Source organism: Rattus norvegicus, chromosome 18, assembly GCF_021556685.1.
Source record: "Rattus norvegicus strain SHRSP/BbbUtx chromosome 18, alternate assembly SHRSP_T2T, whole genome shotgun sequence".
NCBI lineage: Eukaryota > Metazoa > Chordata > Mammalia > Rodentia > Muridae > Rattus > Rattus norvegicus.
The window spans coordinates 23,773,399-23,798,959 of record NC_141551.1 but is presented as its reverse complement, the minus strand read 5'-3'; the positions used below and the strand labels follow the sequence as shown (position 1 = coordinate 23,798,959).

The 25,561-nt window shown below is 46.4% G+C and overlaps 1 protein-coding gene across 1 annotated transcript in view; it reads left to right on the top strand.

Moving 5' to 3' along the window:
* The first annotated feature begins 1,858 nt into the window (after positions 1-1,858).
* Positions 1,859-25,561, top strand: part of Myo7b (myosin VIIb) — a 77,483-nt gene continuing 53,780 nt past the window's right edge. The window contains 6 exon segments of the mRNA NM_001437304.1: positions 1,859-1,973; positions 11,527-11,567; positions 21,742-21,855; positions 22,968-23,120; positions 23,813-23,997; positions 25,251-25,372. Of these exon segments, the coding sequence (NP_001424233.1) occupies positions 11,550-11,567; positions 21,742-21,855; positions 22,968-23,120; positions 23,813-23,997; positions 25,251-25,372 (592 nt within the window). The 5' untranslated portion in view covers positions 1,859-1,973; positions 11,527-11,549.

Here is a 25,561-nt window from a genome sequence, read left to right as displayed (position 1 = left end):
ATCTATTTGGAGTTCTGTAGGCTTCCTGTATGTCTATGGGTATCTCTTTTTTTAGGTTAGGGAAGTTTTCTTCTATGATTTTGTTGAAGATATTTACTGGTCCTTTGAGCTGGGAGTCTTCACTCTCTTCTATACCTATTATCCTTAGGTTTGATCTTCTCATTGAGTCCTGGATTTCCTGTATGTTTTGGACCAGTAGCTTTTTCCGCTTTACATTATCTTTGACAGTTGAGTCAATGATTTCTATGGAATCTTCTGCTCCTGAGATTCTCTCTTCCATCTCTTGTATTCTGTTGGTGAAGCTTGTATCTACAGCTCCTTGTCTCTTCTTTTGGTTTTCTATATCCAGGGTTGTTTCCATGTGTTCTTTCTTGATTGCTTCTATTTCCATTTTTAATTCCTTCAACTGTTTGATTGTGTTTTCCTGGAATTCTTTCAGGGATTTTTGCGATTCCTCTCTGTAGGCTTTTACTTGTTTATTAATGTTTTCCTGTGCTTCCCTAAGTGTGTTCAGGTCTTTCCTGAAGTCCTCCAGCATCATGATCAAATATGATTTTGAAACTAGATCTTGCTTTTCTGGTGTGTTTGGATATTCCATGTTTGTTTTGGTGGGAGAATTGGGCTCCGATGATGGCATGTAGTCTTGGTTTCTGTTGCTTGGGTTCCTGCGCTTGCCTCTCGCCATCAGATTATCTCTAGTGTTACTTTGTTCTGCTATTTCTGACAGTGGCTAGACTGTCCTATAAGCCTGTGTGTCAGGAGTGCTGTAGACCTGTTTTCCTCTCTTTCAGTCAGTTATGGGGACAGAGTGTTCTGCTTTCGGGCGTGTAGTTTTTCCTCTCTACAGGTCTTCAGCTGTTCCTGTGGGCCTGTGTCTTGAGTTCACCAGGCAGCTTTCTTGCAGCAGAAAATTTGGTCTTACCTGTGGTCCCGAGGCTCAGGTTTGCTCGTGGGGTGCTGTCCAGGGGCTCTCTGCAGCGGCAGCAACCAGGAAGACCTGTGCCGCCCCTTCCGGGAGCTTCAGTGCACCAGGGTTCCAGATGGTCTTTGGCTTTTTCCTCTGGCGTCCGAGATGTGTGTGCAGGGAGCAGTCTCTTCTGGTTTCCCAGGCTTGTCTGCCTCTCTGAAGGTTTAGCTCTCCCTCCCACGGGATTTGGGTGCAGAGAACTGTTTATCAGGTCTGTTTCCTTCAGGGTCCGGCGGTGTCTGTGGCAGGGGTCCTGCCGCTCCTGGGCCCTCCCCCACGGGAGCCCAGAGGCCTTATACAGTTTCCTCTTGGGCCAGGGATGTGGGCAGGGGTGAGCAGTGTTGGTGGTCTCTTCCGCTCTGCAGCCTCAGGAGTGCCCACCTGACCAGGCGGTTGGGTCTCTCTCTCACCGTGTCTGGGAGCAGAGAGCTGCTGCGGGCCGGGATCCGCGGGTGTGGGACTTGGTTACCGATTTTTAAAAACGTGTTTTATTGACGATGGGTGGCTTAGCCTAGCTAGCGTGGGCGGCCAGGACCCACCCAGGTTCTGACCTTATAACTCCAATATCTCTACCGTGTCTCAGCCCTAGCCAGTACTCAGATGCTTCCTCAACCTTGGAACCTCTACCACTCTTCGAAGACACCGAACTGTCTGGACAGTCAGCTGGTTGTCACCCAGGGCTTGGCAAGTGATAAGCAGAGCTTTTTAGGACACAGACTCTGAGGCCTCTAGGGAGTGATTATCACAGCTCAGACTGAAGAGCAGACAGTTTCCAGGCTGCTGGCTGGGGCTGCAGGAGGACCTGTGGGAGTGGATATTCCTGAGACAGAGGACAAAGTCCCGTCATAAATTACATATGCCCACAGTGCTTAGCTACTTCCGCTTGGAGCCCTTCCTGTCCTTTCTCTCCCACACTGCCAGGAGCTCTGAACCTGTCTCCCTACTTGGATCTTTCAGGGTGCCCTGGGTGGAGTCAATAGGGTCGCTATACTCTGATCCTGATAAGGTAAGAGAACCCTGGAATACGTGCAAAGAGGGGTTCCAGGCAGGAAGTTGATCTGGAGGTACAGACCTGGGAAACAGGATGGGGCAGGTTTGTGGAGCGGAGGGCTGGAGGTGCCCCTTGAGACTTAGGAAACCCAAAACCTCAGTCCGGCACTTGTAGGGCAGTTGATTCGGGCAGCGGGCTTTCTCCTGGAGGTGAAAAGGGCTATTAAGTCCAATGCTACTGGAGGGTCGGCACCACTCAAGGAAGTAGCCGTCTGCTGCTTCTCCTCTAACCCTGCTGAAAGGCCTCCCATGAAATCCAAGGGACTGAGGACAGCCTAGGTACCATGCTGAGCCCATGTTGTACCAAACCAAGAGACTCACTGTATTCTCAAAACACTACAGTGATATGGTCTCCACTTTACAGGCAGGAGACTGAGGTCTGGGGCTGGGGTGCCTCCGGAACAAGTGCAGCTCATTCTTGATTTCCACCTAGGCTCATCCACTTCATCTATGGAGGCAGGTTACTGTGTTTAGTCCTGGGCATTGGTTTGAGGCAAAACCGTCACTCATTGTCCTCAGAGCCTTTTCGGGATTCGAGTGTGGGTGTAGGAAGAAGAGATGGCAAAGGAGAGAGATACCCGGCTATAGGCACCCCGGGTGAGGGCACCCCGGCTGTGGGCACCCCGGCTGAGGGCACCCCGGCTGTAGGCACCCCGGCTGAGGGCACCCCGGCTGTGGGCACCGGGCTGTGGGCTTGATGTGTAATACTCCACTCATGGGGGCGGAAAATGGTCAGTAGGGACCCGAAGTCAGTAGGGACCTGCTGAGGTTTGGTAGCTGGTAGTGTGAGGGCCCCCGCCCTAAGTCTCCTAAGGTGGGTATGCCTGTTTCCTCTTACTAGGCCTCTACTCAGAATCGACTTTATATCTGTGGGTGTCAACTTTGTTCTGATTCATAAGACCCCTGAACTCTGTTTAGGATTGCAGCTTAAAAAAAAAAAAAAAAAAGAAAGAAAACCTTGAGGGTCATGCTATGCAGTGAGCACTTCATCGAAGGAGCCATTTTCCCAGCCCTCCCTTGTGCTTGAGCCTCGGTAAAAGCTCATTCAGTCGGTATTGCTTGCCTTTTACGATTTCTACCTCCAGCTCAGGGTCAATTGGCAGCAGGTATGCTAATGTATGCCAGTCTTTTCTCCCACACACCAGTTCCTTTTCTGAGCCCCCAGAACTGTCTCTAGCTCTCAGAACAGAGCTGGAACTCAACCAGGAACCTTGATAAAGCTTTCTGGTAATATCCCACTGACTTAGGCTGAGTCCAGAAGGAATCAACTAAGAGTTCCAGGTTCTGTGACCCAGAACAAAGAACTAAACTATTAATAAAGAAAGAAATATTGAAGCTCTTGAACTAAAATATTCCATAACAACCTCATGGATAATTCTAGAAATAGAGACCATTTGCTAAGAAAGACAAAGACTCTTTCACACAAACACCTGCTTTATTGAAAGAGGAAACAAAATAGTGTCTTTATTAGCTCATATGTATACCAATAATAAAATAGCATTAAAGAAAAACGAGGAAGCAAGATGAGGAGAAAAGCAAGGTAGTGCAACTGGGAAAAGAGATACACACATGCACATGTACACACACACACACACAGAGAGAGAGAGAGAGAGAGAGAGAGAGAGAGAGAATTATCATGCAAGTGGAAAGAAAATTATACCATAATGAATTTCATAACAAAAACAGCTGGAGGTGTGAATAGTTGATAGGCTGTTTGGCTAGCATGACATAAGCCCTGGGTTCAGTCTTCCTCGGCACATAAACTGGCTGGCTGTGGTGATGCATGCCTGTAACCCCAGCACTTGTCAGAGGGAAGATCAGAGGTTCAAGGTTATTGTTGGATACAGAGTGAGACTGAGGACAACCTAGGATACATGAGACCCTGTCTCAGAATAGATAGATAGGTGGACAGATGGCTAGAGGGATGGATAGATAGATGGGTGGGTGGATAGATAGATAGATAGATAGATAGATAGATATAGATAGATTATAGATAGATATATGGTTAGATAAATAGATTATAGACAGATAGACATAGATAGATAGATAGATAGATAGATAGCTGATAGATAGATGGATAGATTATAGATAGATATATGGTTAGATAAATAGATTATAGACAGACAAAGATAGATAGATAGATAGATAGCTGATAGATAGATGGATAGATTATAGATAGATATATGGTTAGATAAATAGATTATAGACAGACAAAGATAGATAGATAGATAGATAGATAGATAGATAGATAGATAGCTGATAGATAGATGGATAGATTATAGATAGATATATGGTTAGATAAATAGATTATAGACAGACAAAGATAGATAGATAGATAGATAGATAGATAGATAGCTGATAGATAGATGGATAGATTATAGATAGATATATGGTTAGATAAATAGATTATAGACAGACAAAGATAGATAGATAGATAGATAGCTGATAGATAGATGGATAGATTATAGATAGATATATGGTTAGATAAATAGATTATAGACAGACATAGATAGATAGATAGATAGATAGATAGATAGATAGATAGACAGATAGATAGGTAGATAGATAGAGGAAGGAAAGAAAAGGAAAGCAGGAAGACAGGAAGGAAGGCAGGAAGAAAATAAGCTTGCTCTTGTATGGGAGAAACATAACAGCTTTTGACTTCTTGGGCTCTGGCAGGCCCTTTCTCTAATACTGACCACCCAGAGTGACCTTCTCTGGGCTTGCTTTGGGACCACTGGCTAAGCTGGGTTGGTGCTGAATTCAGGTTAGTCTGGCCTAAATCCCATCGCCTGCTGGCACGTGCTGATGTGCCCTCCCAGCCCCTGTGCTGGGTTGTGGCTCCTGCATCAACCTTTCGTTTCCTTGGGTGGTGACTCCCATGTCCTGGATCCTGGCCCTGGGGCCACATGGGGAATAAGCAATCTTTGCTGACCTAGGATGACTTCTGTGACTTATTCATGTCTTTTTTTTTTTTTTTTCGGAGCTGAGGACCGAACCCAGGGCCTTGCGCTTGCTAGGCAAGTGCTCTACCACTGAGCTAAATCCCCAACCCCGACTTATTCATGTCTTACACAGCTGCAGATGTCTTTTCTGCCCAGAGAACACACATATCTCTTCAGTAGGCAAAACTTTGATATCCTTGGGGCTGGCATTTCACAAACCAGGGTCAATGCTGGATTTCCTTTTGGGAACTTAATCTCCTCATCTCTGAGGCAAGAGGTCTTTAAGAGAAGCACAGGTTTTATGACTTTCATGAGAGTATCTGGACCAAGGTCCTCACATGTTCTAGCACAAGCCCTCACATGTAGCCCTCTTCTTCCTTCATCCCCATTTCATGAGTGACTTTTGGTATTTTTACTCCTACTGCCCCATGCTCAAGTTCAGTGACAGTGGGAAAGGCACCAGTGTGGTAATTCTGTGGAAGCTTTTGAGAGACCAAAGTTTATTCTCTAGTCCCTTGAGGATGGTTACTCTATTATGGCTCTTCAGATTGGCTGGGATACTGGCCCACCGTGTTCAATTCCATTTTTTTCAGAGTAAGGGAGTGTAGTCTAGAAAAAAGGCTTCACATTCCCCAAAAGGAGAGACTTTCAAACAATTTTCCCTTCAGGATAAGTATCTATCTATCTACCATCCATCCATCCATCTATCTATCTATCTATCTTTCTTTCTTTCTTTCTTTCTTCCTCTTCTTCCTCTTCCTCTTCCTCTTCCTCTTCCTCTTCCTCTTCCTCTTCCTCTTCCTCTTCTTCTTCTTCTTCTTCTTCTTCTTCTTCTTCTTCTTCTTCTTCTTCTTCTTCTATTGACCATTTGCCCATTTGCTCACCCACACCTCCATCTATCTATACATATATCTACATATCCACTAATGTATTCACTAATATGATCTCTTTCTCTCCTCAATCTATTTATTTAGAAAGCATGATGTAAGCTGCTTCTCTGAGTGCTGCACAGTGAGCTCTCAAGTCTCACACAGTGTGGGAGAGCCACACACGAGGCCATAGTAAAACAGGACCAAGTGCTAAGGTAGAAATGTAATGAGACTAGGTATTTGTGTATATGTACATGAGTGTGTGTTTACATGCATGAAGTGTATGTTCCAAACCCAGATTAAATTCAGAGACACAAAGATAAGAGAGCGCATGTCGTATTTCAAGACCTGAAGTTCAAGGTATCCTGTGTGTAGGGGTGGGCTATGAGATAGAGTATAAAGTATGAAACATAAAAAATAAGAAAGTAGACAGGTTGTAATGCTGAAGAGTCTTAAACATGGGGCATTCATATCTATGAGTCTATGGGGACATTCTTATTCAAATCACCACATTCTAATCACTGTCCCCATAGACTTATAGTCATACCATACTGAATTCAGCCCAACTTCAAAAGTCTTTATAGCTTACAACAGTCTTAATGTTCTTTAAAAGCCCAAAGTTCAAAGTCTCTTTGGAGACTCATGGCAATCTCTTAGCTATAACTCTTGTAAAATCAAAACGAAAAAGCAGACTGCATACTTTTAACATACATGGCACAGGATATTAATTACCATTCCAAAAAAGAAGGAAAAAGAGCATAATGAGGTAATACTGGACCTAAGCAAAACAAAACTCAGCTGGGAAAACTCCAGACTCTGCCTCTCCACATCTGATGTCAAAAGCGCTCTACAGATCTCCAACTCCTTTCAGTTTTGTTGACTGCAACACTCTTCTTTCTCTTGGGTTGGTTCTACTCCCTGTTAGCAGCTCTCCTCAGCAGACATTTCATAGTTCTGGCACCTCCAACACTTTGGGTTCTCCAAGGCAATCAGGCTTCACTTTCACAGCTTCAGGCAATGGACTCTCTGGGCCTCCTGACACATGTCTGACCTCAGCAGCTTTCCTTAGTTGTGGAGAGAGAATCCATAACCACTTTCTTGCATCTGTGACCCTAAAGCCAGAACCACATGGCCAAAGCTGCCAAGTCCTGGGCTGAAACATGGCCCCGTTGTTCAATTTTTTTTTTTACCCCTTTTCTGCTTTGGATGGTTTTCTTCACTGGCTATGCTTGGCTGTCCTGGAACTCACTCTATAGACCAAGCTGGCCTTGACCTCAGAAATGTGCCTGCCTCTGTCCCCTGAGTGCTGGGATTAAAGGTATCAGCCACCACCACTTAGCTCTAAACTTTCCTTTCCTTTCTTTTCACAAATTGGAAGCATAGCTGAGTGGGCTCTTGCCCTGAGGTCATCACTCTCTTTATCCCATTTAGGATCAGGTTTTTCTTTAAACTTTTCCTGGTGCTCCTTTTCTCCTCAAACTGTACACTTTGTAATTTTTTCTTGCTCAGCTGGCTCCCTTTCGTTATAGATCTGCACAAGTATGACTATTAAGGACCAAGCAATACAGTTAATACTAGGCTGTCTGAAAATTCCTCTGCCAAAGCTCTTAATCCATAACTCTTCAATTTAGCTGCAGGTTTGGACAAGGACAGAAAACAGCCATATTCTTCACCAAAATATCACAATTTTAGTCTCCAAGCCACATATTAATATTATTCTCCTCTGAAACTTCCTGAGCCCAACTCCCATAGTTCAAATCACCCTTCCAGGCTGTCTTCCAGGCTTCTATTAGTATGTCCCATTGAGCCTCATTTAAAGTATTCAACTGCTATTCTAGTTCAAAGTCCCAAAACGTTTCATCTTACTTCAAACAAAAAGCATGGTCTGATCTATCACATCAATACCCCACTCCTGATACCAGCTGCTGTCTTAGTCAGGGTTTTGTTGCTGTGAAGAGAATCTCTCAGTTCCACCACCCTGAGGACCAAGCTTTGGCATTGGTACCTCTGAGGACATTCAAATTAGACTCAAGCCAGAGAAATATGACAAAGAATTGGTGAGCTATTCTAAACTACCACAGTAGCTAATATAACCAGAGTTCTGATGTAAGAGTTCATAAAGATTAATGTGGACCACGGTAGCCCCTTCACTACTTTGGAAATCACCTCAGCATGCAGAGAAATAGTGGAAAGCAAGGCGCAGTGGATCTGGAATCTGAGGATCTCTCTCTCTCTCTCTCTCTCTCTCTCTCTCTCTCTCTCTCTCTCTCTCATTTCATTTTATGTGTTTGGATGTTCTGCCTGAATGTATGCACTTGTATGTCTTGTGCCTAGAAGGCCAGAAGAGATCCCTTGGAACTGGAGTCATAGACAGTTATGAGCTGCCACATGAGGCGCTGGGAAATGGACTCAGGTCCTCTGGAAGAGCAGCCAGTGTTCTTAACCATTGCGCCATCTCTCCAGCCCTTGCTCTCCTGTTTTACATGTATTTATTTATTGTATCTGACTGGGGCATATTGTGCCTCATGTGAAGATCTGAGAACAACTTTCAGAAATCAGTTCCCTCATTCTACAACGTGGGCCCTAAGTATTGACTCAGGTCATCAAGGTGCCTTGATGATCAGGGCAAACCACTTGCCAAATTGTTCCAGGCCAATGAAAGACTCTGTCTCTCAAAGGAAACCCAAGATAGATGGTGCCTGAGGAACTTCTGAGATTCTCCTCTGGCCTCCTGTTGTGAGACACAATTACTGAGAAGGTGTGAAGAAATGTGTACTCACCCCAGATAGAGTCCCCAACAGACCAAACCACCGAAGGCCAAGTTGGTGAATTGATGAGTTTTATTGGGGTTGTTTACAAGAGCAGAAGTAACTCAGGCAACTGCATGGCCAAAGCCCATCCCAGTACAGGCAACAGCTCACAGAGGAGGAAACCTGAAGCACACTGTACAGCCTGCAGGCAGCTTGACAAGTTGGAGAGTGTCTTTTCTGGGCACTCAATTGGTCTGAGTTCTTCCTGCCCTGCCTGCCTGCCTGCCTGCCTGTCTGTCTGTATATCTGTCTTACTTTATGTGTATTAAGTGTTTTCTTGAGTGTACATTTGTACACCATGTGCAGAGAGTGCTCCCAGAGGCTAGAAGAGGATGCTGGATCCCCTAGGACAAGAACCACAGATAGTTCTGAGCCACCATGTAGACGCTGGGAACTGAATCCAGGTCCTTTAGAAAAGCAGCCCATGCTCTTTACCACCGAACCATCTCTCCAAACCCCATGGTCTGGAACTCTTGCAGGCAGCTTGGCTGCTCTTTGCCTTTCCTCGATGGTTCAGTTGGTCTGAGCCTGCTCTAGGAATCTGTTTGTCAGAAAGTATCTCTTAGCAGTTCTTACCGTGATATAAGCTTATGACATCTAGGGAGTCTGATGAGTTGTTGTAAGGACCTCATGAAGTCATGAGTTGATGGCTTCCTGTTTTAGCAATCTTCCCTGAAGGACAGAAGATGGGATGTTTCATCTCCATTTAGAACATTGTACGTCTTAATGAGCTTCCCTTCACGATTAAATGTTCTAATTAGGAGGAAATGACTAAAGAACACCTTTACCACACATCTGCACACATGTACATATGTACCCACACATACGTGAACACAAACATGCCAAGCATTAGGAAAATCTCAGCATTCCCCGGCTTTCATGTTTCTCCCTGTAGAATGACCGGTGTCATCCATTCTCAAAGATGCCCCACAAATGAGTATCCTCACCCAACCATATAAGCCACTGTTGCAGAAATACCATTTCCAGATGTTCCACACGCCTTTTCAGTAGATAACTATTGACTGTGTCCTTTCTGTGGGCCTGTGCTAGAAGCAGACAAAGGGGACATGAACACCACAGATTCAGCATCTTGGGGACAGCCAGCAGCTGGGGCAGGTTTGGAATGTGATTGATCTGGGCTTAATTCCTAACTGTGCTGTTCATTAGCAAAGTGACTTTTCCTTTTTTTGACACCCAGTAAAAATCAAGGGGCCAGGCCTCATACTTCACTCCTATAATACCAGCAATGGAAAGACTGGAGGAATGCTAGCTCAAGACCAGGCTCAGCTCTATAATGAGGTGCTGATTAAAAGGTTTATATCAAGTATCATCTTAGTCAGTGTTCTATTGCTGTGCAGAGGCGCCGTGACCACAGCAACTCTCTAAGAGGAGGAATTTAATTGGGAGGAAGGCTTAGTCTATTATCATCCTGGCAGAGAGCATGGCAACAGGCAGGCATGGTACTGGAGAAGTAGTTGAGAGATGTATCCTAATCAGTAAGCAGAGACAGAGACAGCTGGGTCTAACATTGGCTTTTGAAACCTCAAAGGCCCACATCCAGTGACACTTCTTCCAACAAGACCACACCCACTCCAAAAAGGCTACACCTCCTAATCCTTCTAATCCCGCTTCCTGGTGGTTAAACAAATATAAGCCTATGGGGGCATTCCTCTCCAAACCACCACAAGTAAACAGCCTTTGGGTATCAGAGCCCCTCGCAGAACACATGGTGATGACTGGGTTGCGTGGAGATGGGAGCAGTTAAAATTATGAATTACGTGGGCATGGGTGGCACAAGTTTGGACTCCAGAACTGGGAGGCAGAGACAGGGGAGTCCCTAGGACTCACTGCCCAGACAACCTAGTCTACTGCTGAGCTCCAAGTCCCAGTGAGAGACCCTACCTCAAAAAACAAGGTGGGTACTGAAGGAGTAGTGAACTGGGTAATGCTATATAAATATGTCAACTGGGATTTGGGTGCAAAATACCTTTAATGTGTGTCTGCCCACCTATAATCCCAGTCTTTGGAGGTAGAGACAGGGATTCCTATGGAAAACTGGCTAACTATACTAGTTGAATCAGTACACTCTGGGTTCAGGAAGAGACGCTGCCTCAATATATAAAGTGGAGAGGCTCAAAGAAAACATCCAGCATCAACGCTGGTCTCTAAATAAGCAGTTCTGTGGGTCTCGACCCCTTCAGAGTCAAGGGTTACCTAAGACCATCAGAAAACACAATTACAATTCATTACACTAGCAAAATTATGAAGTAGCGATGAAAATAATTTTACAACTGGAGGTCACCACAACACGAGGAACTATATTAAAGAGTCACGGGATTAGGAATGTTGAAAACCACTGCTTTACATGTATGTAGACACATGTGGGCCCTCCATCACGCACACATTCCACATGTACATGAAAGAAAGAGGGAAGGAGGGAGGAAGGGAGAGAGAGAGAGAGAGAGAGAGAGAGAGAGAGAGAGAGAGAGAGAGAAACAATGTGGTGGCTCTTGAGGAACAACACCCAGAGTTGACCTCTTCTTCCACAAGCATGCACACACAATATGCATGTGCACACACAAGAATACTCCCTCTCCCCCACTTCAAAATTTGGGCTCTGGACAGGGTACTTCCCTACCCCCTGAATGGAGCCCAGAGTGAAGGGCCAGGTATTCTCTAAAGGGGAAGTGGAGGAAGAAGACTAGAAACGCCTGCTTGCATACAGGCCAGGAGAATGGCTCACACCTCCAGCTGGTCAGAGCTGTTTCTGGAAGCTAGCTCCAGTCAAAACACTTGGGGACAGACTGACAATTCACACAGCACCTGTTCTCTAGGGCTTCAGACTGATAGGCCACGGAGCTGACCCTCTGCTTTTTTCCCTACAGGCTGAAGGAGCTGCTGACCTGGGATGTCCGTGTTCCGGCTGGTAAGAACAGTGCTTACTGTGGACGTTTCCTAAGGCTGTGGCCTTAGGAAAGAAGAGAGCCAAAGAGATCCCAGAAGGTCAATTCCAGAGGCAGGGGTGGTAACTGAGGACTAGGAAAGGGTCTACTATCATAAGAAAGCAAATGTGGCTAACATTGGGCAAAGTGGCCATGTGCATACAGAAACTCCCCACCTATATTCAGGGACTTTATAGAAGGAGGGGATGGTTCTCAGGATGGGGCGATGACTCAGTCAGTGAAGTGCTTGCCTTGCATATATAACAAGTACCTGAGCCTGATACCTGAGAGCCCACCTTTAAAAAAAAAAAGTGCCAGAAATGATTGGCATTTGCTTGTAATCTTAGCTCTGAAGTTCAGTTGTCAGTCATCCTAGTTGAGGCAGACAGTGTTGGGAGATCTTAGCTCAGAAAACCAGAGAGGGTAACACCAGAATAACAGCTGAGATTGTCCTCTGGCCTCCACATGCATGCATATACACATTCACATGTATTCACACATCACCACCTCCTAACACGCACCTTACACACTCAGGGCAGGGATGGGGAGCTCCCATTTCCTGTCTTATACGGCTGGTGCAGAGAGCTTGCCTGGGAATACCAGGGTGGGAAGGAGCCCTTTGTGATGTTTGTTCAGGAAATGTCTCTGTTTTGGTGGCGAGGTAATGGCTCTTCATGTAGGAAATGGAACGTGATTTTCTTAATTGTTTGGATCAACAAACACTGAGAAAATGCCAGAGAAAGTGGGAGTGTAGTCTTATTCTCAGCTAGTGTGAGGTTCAGATCAAGTATACTGTGTGTAGCTGAGCCCCTCACAGGACATGGAAAGATGGCAATTGTCTCACTCAGAGACCAGCTTTGTGCTGTACTGAGTAAAAGAAAGTTTAATCCAAACTATATACTTAGGGTAATGTCATAAATCAATATCACTGGTATACACAGTGTTAAACTACATGGTTTTTAAGTTCCCAGGCAAATCTTATGAAAACACAAGACGCTTTTTCTGGTGCCATAACTATGCTTTCCGTTTTGGATGAGTCTAAGTGGATGATGGAGAGATGCAGGCACAGCAGGCACAGCAGACACAGCAGACACAGCAGACACAGCAGGCACAGCAGGCACGGCAGGCACGGCAGGCACGGCAGGCACGGCAGGCACGGCAGGCACGGCAGGCACGGCAGGCACGGCAGACACAGCAGACACGGCAGACACGGCAGACACGGCAGGCACAGCAGACACAGCAGACACAGCAGACACAGCAGACACGGCAGGCACGGCAGGCACGGCAGGCACGGCAGGCACGGCAGACACGGCAGACACGGCAGACACGGCAGGCATGGCAGACACGGCAGACACGGCAGACACAGCAGGCACAGCAGACACAGCAGGCACAGCAGATGGTTGAGTACAGCATCTGGAAGAGTGTGGCTGAGGAACTGTCAAAACTCTGGAGAGTTGAAAGACCTTAGAGAGGGATGGTATTGCCCTGTTTCCCCCCACAGTCTGATCTCATATCTGGAACTGGAGGGTAAGACAAAAACCCAGCACATTCAGGGACCAATGGAGTAGAAACAAGTAGGCAGAAAACAGAGCAGAGGAGTCTTGGGAAGGAGGAAAATACATTGGTTAAGGAGAGATGGCTCAGTGGTTAAGAACACTGACTGTTCTCCCAGAGGTCCTGGGTTCAATTCTCAGCAACCACATGGTAGCTTAGAACATCTGTAATGGGATCTGATGCCCTCTTCAGATGTGTCTGAAGACAGCGGACAGTGCAATCATATAAAACAAACAAACAAGTCTTTAAAAATAGAAAAGAAAAGAAAAAAGAGGCTTGGGGATACCAGGCAAAGAGAGCAGGCATAAAGAGAGCAGGTCTCCTGAACCCCAGCCCCCACCCAGACCACAGACCCCACCCCGACACCAGCCCCCACCACGACCCCAGCCCAAGCAGGCTGACTTCACTTTGTATCCAGCTATTGTAGCCACTCACCTAGCAGCAGCTTACCGACACCTGGCTGTCTCTTCTTTAGATTATGGCCAGGCCTGTGTCTCCCTAAGTCTTTCTTGAGCTGTTTCACACATTCACAAGAGATTTCCAAGTCTAGACATCTCAAAGTGTCAGCTCCCTTTGATGCTGGCTAGTGTTGAAGGCATGTGGCTGGGAAAACTCCTAAGTCCTCTCTAGAAACCAGTAAACATACGGTGCAAAACAATGTGTCATAATTAAAACAAACATCATCAACAATAACAGAAACCCTACCACGAATGTCTGCTATTTTCTCTTTAGTCTGATGTGGAAATACATTGATCTTATGACTCAGTGATACAGCCCTGTGTTGGAGTCTCCTTTGCGTCTCCTATTTCTTTGATCCCAAGAGGCATCAAGAAGGTGAAATCAAAAAGTAAAGATAAAAAGAAACTGGGAGAAGAGGATTGTGATATGTGAGCATGGTACAGGAAATTCTAGGGGTGTAATGATTCCCTGAGGGCTCAGTGGTACCAGGAAGCTTAATGGACGCCATTGCTTTGGTTCATTCCACATAGCACATTAACCAAGATGGCATGTGGTGGTCAGTATCTTAATGACATCACTAACCAAGGTGGTAGCCAAATCACTTGGCTGTCTCCATCTTGATGAGGGTACCAGCCAAGACGGTGACAAAGCGACATGTTTGTTTTTTGTTTTTGGTGAACTCAGTTCCATGATAAAATGATCACATACTCCACCAGAGCACAAGACTCTGAGAATCCACCATACACATTACAGATTAAATGTAGACAGCCCTTTTCTTAAAAACAAAAACAAAAACAAAAAAAGGGCACCAATAGGATCAGCATGGATTGATAAGGAGACAGCTCATGTGCTCTGTGTGTTTAGGACCTCACCACACTGTTTGTAGCTTCAAACTCCAAGTAATGTCATCTAGATCATGTTTTGACCTCCCCTGGGATCCCAAGGAACTCATAGAAGAAGCAGAAGGAACCAGGAGGTGTGCCCCAAATCCCATACATTGCACAGTCACTCTAGGACCACCTGGAGAAACTTGGAAAAGAAAGGGTTGTGTGTGTGTGTGTGTGTGTGTGTGTGTGTGTGTGTGTGTATGTGTGTGTGTATGTGTGTGTGTATGTGTGTGCGTGTGTGTATGTGTGTGCGTGTGTGTGTGTGTGTGTGTGTGTGTGTGTGTGTGTGTAGGTAGCCTTTTGTCCCTCCTGAGTGTGGTGTGGGCTGAGATCGGGTAGATCTATGAATACTGAATGAGGCAAGGAACTCTGAGTTGGCCACAGGGGTTAAGAGTTAGTTACCTTCTGTCTGGGGGTGGAGGACTTCCTTAGATTTCTCTACCTAATTATGTCCCATCCTGGCTCTGTGGGAGTTAAACTATTAGAGTCTCAACCTCATGCAATAGAAGTTTCTCAAACTCTGATAACCAATCAGAATCTCACCTCCACTAATGGAGGGTTTTGTTTTGTTGTTTTGTTTTGTTTTTCATATTCTGGTCTTGAGTGCTTTGTCAGTCTCTGACAAAACTGTCCTGTGTTAAGTCATTTTTTTAGCAAAAAGAAGTCAGTGAGGCCCCAGGAAGCTATGGGTCAGGACTCTACATTTGCTTTGTGTCAACGACACATCTCATTCACTCTTATTCAACCTCCAGAACGTCCCAGCCAACCACATTTGGTATTTTGCCAAACTTTTGCGTTTCACACCTTGGTCTTGTGCACAAGAGTTATCTGGTTGCTGTGGCATTTTCTAGGCCCTCTCCACACTGCTGAGAAATGTTCTGTCCTGGTGTCCTTATTGATTCAAAAGAGTGTTCTTTACCCTAGACCCTAGGGGTGGGGGAGGACTGTAACGGGAGTAGAGTATTCTGCCCTCCCCCAAGTAAGGGATCCAAACACTCTTGGGTATGAATTTGAGATCCTAGAGAGCCCCCAAACTGTTGAGAAAGAACAGTCCCTGTCTCATAAAGGAGCATACAAAGTGAACGTTACCGGCCAAAATGGCTGCTGTCTTTTATCCCTAACCTAGATGGTGACTGCAGCTTACCCCACTGGTGGGAACTAACTTCACGTGTCAGTCAGCTGGCTAAATGGTACAAAGGGGAAGGGGGGAGTCCAGGAGCCCTTGTCTGACTGAGAGAAAAGCTACAAACAAAACAACCGCAAATGTTTTCATCCAGGCTGACTCCGTGTCCTAGGTACTGTAGATAGAGCTTTGAGAAACATGCATATGCAAGCATCTCCATGGCAGGACGCAAAGTCCTGTGGGTGTGGCCAGTCCACGTGAAGGGACAAAGTAAGGAAAGGGCTGACATGGTATTTAAAGTTTTTATGGTAGATATGAGAGAGAGAACAGCTTGAGGCATCTGGAGGAGTCCAGAGCAGAGAAAGAAAGAAGTAAATCGAGCATCGCTAGGGCTATCTGTGAGAGAAGAGAGGACAACCAGAGAGAGAGAATGGAGAGAATTCAGGAGCAAGGCAGAAGCCTTGTAAAGGGAACAAACTTGTATCTGGAGAGAGGGGAAGCCTGGAGAGGTGAGAAGGGCCAAGATGTATAACAGATGAAATGTATAACAGGTACTTGTGACACTGCAGGAGCCTGGTGGCCTTTGTGCTTTGATATGCCAATGGAGCCATATGCCCTTTGTGCTGGAAGTAAGGAAAATGGCAGATAGGAACTGGTTTCACAAGATCTGAGGAATGCTGGCTTTTATCTAACCCAGAAATCCTCCTACGGTCCAAGTTAAGGTCATTTCTGGTTATTTGGACTGCCTTTTAGAGTGTGCAGAATTGGGGGTTCCTTTGGATCTGACACCCATGATCAAGCTGCTACTGTCTGCACACCCACAAATTCTTGAGCAAGCCTCAAGCTTGGCTGCTGCTACTCATTTATTCCTTAGAGAGGATTGGCCAAGTGGCAAACCAATCATTCCTCCCCTTACAGACCGCAGACTCTGCTTCTTTGTTCTTTCAGTTCCCATTGGCTGACACCCCATCGCTTGTTATTGCTTGGGAATACCCTGCTTCTCTTTCATCTCTAGATAAGTAGGTTTCTCTGCAAGATGGTTATTATCCATCCCAGACCCTTACTCTTCTTGCTTTGGATTGAACATGCTGTTTCTGCTGTCTAGTGCAGTCTTTCACACGGACTCTCGACCTTGTAGTGTGTTACTCCCATTGTTTTTGTTGGGTTTCAGGGGTGGAAGTCAAGAAAACTCATCTCAGAAACAGTAGCTTAAAATGAAAGCTTTAGTTTCTGCGCATGTGCAGGGAGGCAGTCAGTTTGGGATCTCGACCGGGACCTGGAAGGGAGACAGTACAATAGTTTTAAAGGATTGGAACACAGAGCGGGGTGGGCTGTTGCATTGAGGTATCTTTTGACAGCAAGGAAGTTATCTTATCATTGGCGACTGGGTCCCTGAGTCAGCTTTTGTAGCTAGGTTCTGTCCTGGACTCTGACCTGGAATTTAGAGTGATAATGAAACAAGGGAGTGGGAAGAAAGCACGCAGTCAATTAAGTCAAGACAGGCAGCACATGCATGACTTGTGTGCCTTGGTTAGATGACAGGATAACAGCATCTTCCCTCTTTATACGGCTAATGGACCAACACAAAACATCTGAAGAAGCAGGGTTGGGGTTGGGTCGTGGGAGCTAGGAACATGACCTCAGTTTTGATCCTGTCAGCAGGGTGAATCTTGTTCTGAGATGGCTGAACTCAGGAAACTACCCCCTAACATCTTATGCATCAAGCAGCAATCGTTTCATTTTATTTGCTAAAGTTGAATAGGAAAGGACTTGAAGGACAGACAGCTCAGGTGATAAAGTGCTGGCCTTGCAAGAAATTGATACTAGGACTCTGGAACCAGCTAACCTAGCCTACCTGGTGAGCTGCAATCAAGTAAGACACTCTCTCTCTCTCTCTCTCTCTCTCTCTCTCTCTCCTCTCTCTCTCTCTCTCTCTCACACACACACACACACACACACACACACACACACACACACACACAAATCCAAGACAGATGACTCCTGAGGAATGACAGCTGAGGTGTCCTCTTGCTTTCCCAGGATCATGCATGGATATGCGTGTGTGTGTGTGTGTGTGTGTGTGTGTGTGTGTGTGTGTGCGCATCATGAACATATACATACCAAGTTATAAAGGCAAAATGCTTAGAGGATCAGCCTCTGCTCTCTGCAGACTGCTTATGGTGCTAGTGCAGCAGTTCTCGACCTGTCAGAGTCCACTAACTCTTTGATAGGAGGTGCTTAAAACCAATGGACAACACAAACAATTTCACTACAATGTATAACAGCAGCAAAATTACAGTGATGAAGTAGCAATGTTAATAATGTTATGGTTGGGGGTCACCACAACATGAGGAGCTGTATCAAAGGGCCACAGCATTGGGAAGGTTGAGAGCCACTGATCTAGTGCCTCCCTTCGATTTCCCCTCTACCTCTCCAGAGAACTTACGGTGCTGCCTGATGTCCCATTTTTAAGTGTTCTCTGTTACTGACTTCCTCAAGCATAAGAAAGGCCTTAGCTCCCTCCCCAGTGCCAGCCCCATCATTTTCATGCTTACAGTCCTTATCCATCCTCCACAAGGGGTTAATCCTAGTTTCTAGAAAACTCCCAGGCTGGCCTCAAACTTTCTATGGAGCCAAAGACGACTTCAAATCTCTTTTTCTCCTGTGTGTATGTGTAGGTAGTGTACATGTCTTGGTAAAGCATGTTCATATGCATAGGCATGTGTACAAGCATGGGTGTGTGTACACATGTGCACATAAGGGTGATGCTGGATGTTTTTCTTCATCGCTTTCCAACTTGAACTGAAAGCTCATTGGTTTAGTTAATCTAGCTAGCCATCTTGCTCTGGGTTATCCTGTCTTGACTCTTGAGCACTGTAGTTACAGGTGGGATGCCATGCCCTTCTGCTTTATGGGGGTGCTGGGGACCTGAACCCTAGTCCTCATGCTTACATGGAAGCTCTTGACCCATTGACCTATTGACCCATTGATCTCAACCCACTCTCACCACAGCTTTCTGAGGAATTTTTGGCAGACAGTTTTGTGGTGTGGGCACAATGGCGTGTACCTGTAGAAATACATACAGCTCCTATAAGTAGGTGGTATATTGGGACCACCGTTGTGCATGTGGCCATTTTTTATTTAGTCATTCTTACATTACCTAAGCTTGTGTGTGAGAGATTTCCTTTGCTATGTTTTTCAATTGTCCATTGTCTATATGATGGTTAATACTGCTTGTCGACTTGACAGGATCTGTATTTTAGTTTGTTGGGGAGGAAAGGGTTTATTTGGCTTAGAGGTTACATCAAGGGAAGAAAGACATGACAGAGAGCTCAAGTCAGGAGCACAGAGGCAGGAACTGAAGCAGGGGCTGGGGAGAAATGCTACTGACTGGCTTGTTCCCCATCCCTGCTTGGCTTGTTTTCTTATACAACTCGACCCGGGACCACTTGGCACAGTGGGCTAAGCCTCCCACATCAATCACTAATCAAGGAATTGCCCCATGGATGTGCCCACGGGTCAATCTAATGGAGGTAATTCCTCGAGTGAGGCTCTCTCTTCCTGGGTAACACGTTTATGTCAGGTTGACAGAAAACAACTGAGATAATTTAGAATCTAGGAACAGGCCTGTGTCTTTGAGAAAGTTTCTAGACAGGGCTAACTGAATGTGGGTGGCACCATTCCTTGGGCTGAAGTCTCAGAATAAATAAAAAAGAGAAGGTGAACCATGCATCGGAATCCATTTTTCTCTGCTCCCAGATCAAAATCTTTTCTTTTCTTAGTTTACTTTGTTTGTTCGTTCGTTCGTTTGTTTGTTTGTTTTGACTTAGTATGCCCTGTGGTAGCTTTCTGAGAAAGGTTACATCTTCTGAACAACTCCTGTGTTCTGATAGCATATATGCATGTAGGGTCACTGGAATATGACTTTCCCTGAGAATTTGTGAGGTCACTTCCTGTTGCCTTCCGCCCTCTAGCACCGCTGTTCTGAAGTTCCATCTGTCTCCCAACTCTTGGCCTCTCGTGTGAATTTTGTTTCTCTTTTGAACTTCACTTAGGATCTTCACTTTGTCCCCGGGATCTTTGAACCATCACAGTGATGCGTCATGGTTAAGACTATTTTTACTTTTTTGCTATTTGCTGACGTTCTCCTTGAGTTGTTTTTAGGAAGCTTATGGGAATAACAGTGACTCTTCAAAAATGTCTGTACTGATCAACGAACACCACTCATGCACACACATTTGTTTTCCTTTATTTTTTCCACATATACTAAGATGTATAACATTAAACTTCACACTGTAACCATTTTGCTATGCTCAGTTGTGCTAAGCATCTTCATTGTTGGGTATTAGATCTCTAAAATATACAGACTCTAAGCCCGTTGAACATGAATTGCTTCTCTTCTAGCCCTTAAAAACTATCTTTAATTTTTTTGTTTCTATTATTTTGACTCGCTCACATATTTCAGACAGAGTCATTTCCTATTTGTCTTTGTATGATTGGCTTTTAAAAAGACTTATTTATTTTGTGTGTGAGTCCTCACATATGTGTATGTGCACCACATGCCTGACAGAAGAAGGTATTAGATCCCCGGAACTGGAGTTACAGATAGATGTGAGCCTCATGTGGGTTCTGGAAACAAAACCCTGTCCATCTACAAGAGCAGCCAGTGCTGTTAACTGCCAAGCCATCTCTCTGGACCCCTTTCCTTTCTGAGCTCTGGCAGCTCCTGTCTTGTTCATCTTGCTTATCTCCTGAGCTCTTTTGCCTCTGACCTGCACTTCAGTACATTTTATAAATTGTATCAAAACACCTGCTCACAATATCTGGTTCTCTAACACCTGCTCATAACATCTGGTTCTCTAGCACCTGCCCACAACAACTGGACCTCTAGAACCTTCCCACAACAGCCTATCCTCTAGCAGCTGCCCACAACAGCTGGACCTATAGCCCCTGCTCACAACAGCCTGTCCTCTAGCACCTGCCCACAACAGCTGTGTCTTCCTTCTTTGCTGCTCATTTCCTCCCTGTCACAATTGGCATCTTCCTAGGCAGGGATAGGCAAATGGCTCAGTTGGCAAAGTGCTTGCTGAAGAAACTTGAGGACATGAGTTCCAAAGCCCAGAGACCAGGTATAGTGCTGCAACTGTAAGGCCCGGCCCTTGGAAAGCAAAAGTAAGACAATCCCTCGAGCTGGCTGGCTAGCTAGCCCGTCAAAACAAGTAAGCCCCAAATTCAATTGGAGACCCTATCTCAGATAAAATAAATAGGACAGAAATCAACTGAGAAAGACACATGACACTGATCCCTGGTCTCCACATAATTTCGTGTGTGCACATGTACATGCACGTACACACACACACACACACACACACACACACACACACACACACACACACACACCTTTGCCCAGAGCACAGAGAGACATGAACACACAACACCTTCCTATGTTGGCCCCTCTGCTATCACTTCTGTTGCATTGCACTGAGTTTTCTTAAATCAGAAGGAGGTTTCTGTGGTGATCGATGGTGGTGATGGGGCCAAGGTGATCTGATAGACTAGGCCAAAAACCACATTATCCCAGCCAAAGGGATTTCTCAACTGCTGTGCACCCTGCACATCCTCCTGCCTCTACTTCCCTAGCACAGGAATTACAAACATCTACCATCATGGCCAGCATTTTTAAAAGAGGGGATGCCAGGGATTGAGGTCATCTCCCCAGCGCTCCATTTTCAAGTGTGAGAAGCAGTCTGTTCTCAACCCTCTCACCTCACTGCCGTCCATGATGGGAACGGAGTCTGGATGTTATTTATTTCCTTTGACTTTTTTTTCCTGTTAGTAAGAGTTGCACTGGGGTCAATCAAGCCCTGGCCCTGCTAAAGTCACTGGTCTAGACACAGGGAAGCTTGATTGGCAGTGATCGGTCACATGAGGACAGATGAGGGAGAGGAGAGGGAAGGAGAGAGAGAGAGAGAGAGAGAGAGAGAGAGAGAGAGAGAGAGAGAGAGAGAGAGAGAGAGAACTCCTGACACTGACACCTGGGAGCTTGAGGTTGCAGGTAACAGCCCCCAAGACAGGTAAGTCTGAAGCAGGAAAGGGAAAGAAGACTCAGCCCCTTGTCTCTTCCCTGCTTTCTAGGGTGACCATGTGTGGCTGGACCCTCCCTCCAGCAACAAGACTGGTGTGGCCATTGGAGGCATTGTCAAAGAAACAAAACTGGGGAAGACCTTGATTGAGGATGACGAGGGCAAGGTTGGTATTGGGGTTCCTCCCAAAATCCCTCCCTATGGGACTCAGGCACTCACTCACCCATACCATCAAGGAAATCCATTTATCCCCCTGGGCAGGATAGAGTACAGTGGGTCCTGCCTTGATGAAAGGACGTGTTTGCCTTAATAAACTTTTGAGACTAGCAGTTGAGAACTATTGGGGGGGAAGGTTGAGGAGATGGGATGAGGCAGGGAGGGTAGAGGTCCAAAGGCTGAGGTGCAGAGGGGTCTTTGGCAGAAGGGACAGCCTGGTGAGCAAGGTGCATGGATGGGGAGGCAGAAGGGACAAAAGTGTCCAGGTTAGAAGTGGACAGCTCAGAGCAGATGGGTTAGAAGCTAATCTATCTGAGTATAAGACAGGGACAGCCTGGATGCTTGAGGGGGCAAGCATCCAGCTGGTCACTAACTCCTCCTCAGGCCAGCCTCCCTGTCCCCCAGGGGATCTAGGGAGAGTCACATATAGATACCGACCTACAAAGTGAAGGTTCTGACTGAGCCTAGGACCGCCAAGGACTTGAAGTCTATGAAACAACAATAGCCAGGTGGTGGGGTGCATGCCTTTAATCCCAGTACATGGGAGGCAGGCGGATCGCTATGTGTCTGAAGCCAGCCTGGTCTATGGCGTGAGTTCCAGAACAGCCAAGGCTACACAGAGAAACCATGTCTCAAAAAAAAAAACAAAAAAAAACAAAAACAAAAACAAAAACAAAAACACAAAAAAACCCCAAAAAAAACAAAAAACAAAAACAAAACCACCACCACCACCACTACTACCAACAACAACAGTATTCCTTCTACTCAAACAGTTCTGTGGAATTTTAAAACTGCTATTACTTACACCATTCCGCTCCAAAGGATTCACAAGGTCTCTGCAAACTCCCAGCTGCTGGCTCTCACGTGCCTCTCTGAAGCTTATTCCAGCCCCAGCTCCACACAGACCCCAGTCCCTTAGACAGATGCTGACCTGAGCAAAGCCATAGACGGATCTGACTTTGTCACAGGATACCTGGCTAGAGAGGCATCTCAGCCCTGAGAATGTGGAACAGAAGGGTGCAGAGGGCAGGCCTAGGTGGAGATTTGTGCCTGTCATTACAGGAACACTGGATCTCTGCTGAAGACCTCAGCACCCTCAGGCCTATGCACCCCAACTCGGCCCAAGGAGTGGATGACATGATTCGCCTGGGGGACCTGAATGAGGCCGGTGTGGTACACAACCTCCTGATCCGATACCAGCAGCACAAGATCTATGTGAGTTCACCGGTGCTGTGTCCTCGGGGAAGCTGAGGGGTCTGGGGTTTGTCACTGCTCCCTTTATCGTTCCTCCGTGATTTGGCCCAGGTGCTCCAGCCTTCTCAGCCTCTGCTGCAAATCCAAAGAGGCAGAAGCGAGACTGGAGATGGGGCTTAGTTGATGCTCGCCTAGAGTGCAGGAAGCCCTGGGTTTGATCCCCAACCATATAACCTGGGCACGTGTCATGTGTAGCACTAATCTCAGCACTAGGGACATAGTGTCAGGAGCATTAGAAAGTCAAGGTCAGGGGTTGGGGATTTAGCTCAGTGGTAGAGCGCTTGCCTAGGAAGCGCAAGGCCCTGGGTTCGGTCCCCAGTTCCAGAAAAAAAAGAACCAAAAAAAAAAAAAAAAAAAAGAAAGAAAGAAAGAAAGTCAAGGTCATTCCCAGCTATGTGAGTTCAAGACTAGCCTGGGCTACGTGAGACTGCTGGGACATCATACTCTGGGGATTGGCAGCTAGTACAGAGAGATAGCATAGTGCCAGGCACACATTAGGTACCCAGTAACTGCTGCCCCCAGGAACTCATGGTCCTAGCGGATGCTCCGTCTTCCCTGAGGAAGGAGCTGGGCAGTGGAGAGCAGCTATGGAGCCCAGCTCAGCAGTTCTGTCCCTGGACTGGCAGGCACTAATTACCTGCTCTCTTTCCCAGACCTACACGGGTTCCATCCTGGTGGCGGTGAACCCATTCCAGATGCTGCCCCTGTACACCCTGGAGCAGGTACAAATCTACTACAGCCGCCACATGGGCGAGCTGCCTCCCCATGTCTTTGCCATTGCCAACAGCTGCTACTTCAACATGAAGAAGAACAAGAGGGACCAGTGTTGCATCATCAGGTGAGGCTCAGACGCCATTCCTAGGGCACATGGTCAACAACGGCCCCAGAGGATCCCAGAAAGAAGCCTCCTCCTCTCCCTCTTCCTCCTCCTCCTTTTCTTCTTCTTTTTCCTCTTCTTCCTCTTCCTCTTCTCCTTTTTGATTCAATTTTGGTGTTGTTTATTTTGGTTTCATTTTGGGACTGGACCTTACTGCGTTTTTGAGAGCTATGTCTCTCATAGCGCTGGCTGGTTTGGAACTTGCTCTGTAGAACAGGCTGGCCTTAAACTCATGGAGATCAGCCTTTCTGCCTCCTGAGTACAAAACTAAAAGTATGCAATGTGCCCAGCTCAAACTTGACCTTGGAGTGAATATTGAAGCCACATAGCAGCTGGCTCTCCAGGACAGTAAGCAAGTCCCGAGCAGAGCAGTGAACAGAGCAGTCCCGAGCAGAGCAAGTGCCCAACAGAGCAGTGAACAGGGAAAGGACTTGCAGGGTCTTCATGGTGGGGAAGGCAGGGTATGAGGCAGCTGCTCACACTGCGTCCTCAGTCTGGAAGCAGAGAGATGGATGATGGCGCTAAGCTTGACTGTTCCTTTTCATTCTGTCCAGAACCCCAGCCTGTGGAAATGTGCCAACCATATTTAGGATGTGTCTTCCCACTTGGAGTAACCTAATCTAGATAATCTCACAGACACACCATACCAGAGGCTTGGCTCTTTGGTGATTCGAGAGCCTGCCAGGCTGACAGTCAATAGTAAACATCCCAAGGTATTGGAATTCTGATTGGGTGTAGCTAAGGGAACCTGGGCGCCTAGATTTCTGTCTGGATACAGATAACACTGGCCTGGGAGCCATACTTTCATCAGAAGGACACTGAGTCACCTTACTTGTTCTGTCAGGTAGCCCTGGAATAACCCAGATCAGAGTGTGCCAAGGGTCTTTCAGTCTCGAAGGAAAGAAAAGACAATGCAATAATTTATGCCAGGGATGTTCAATTTTTTGACATTGTCTTTTACAAATGTATTGAGCTACATTATAGTTATTCTGGAACACATGTGTCTGTGTCATAGATAGTCTGAGATGCTCAGGGGACTTCAAGCAAAGGCAGTATGGAGTTTCTTCACAGGGAAAGCGTGTCTCTGTCAGCATGGCCCAGGGGACAGGATGGGTGAAAGTGGAGGGCATGGAGGCCATTTATAGAGAGTGGAGAGGCTCTAGATAGTGGTAAGTCTCTGCCTGAGGCCTCATTTTTCTGGCACTCTTTGTCAGTGGTGAGTCTGGCGCTGGGAAGACCGAGACCACCAAGCTCATCCTTCAGTTCCTGGCCACAGTCAGCGGCCAGCACTCGTGGATCGAGCAGCAGGTCCTGGAGGCCAACCCCATCCTGGAAGGTAAGCTGTGATCCTGAGGACTTGGACTTCCCCTTGTTTCCATGGGTAGCCATGACACAAGTCATGACCTTCAGACAAAGGTGGGGTGAACAGGAGTGTGTGGTCCCCTGGCAGCATGAAGGGAGAGTCTGTAGAGATAGCTTAACTGGGAAAATGTCTACTGAACCCCCATGGAAAATCCAGGCATGG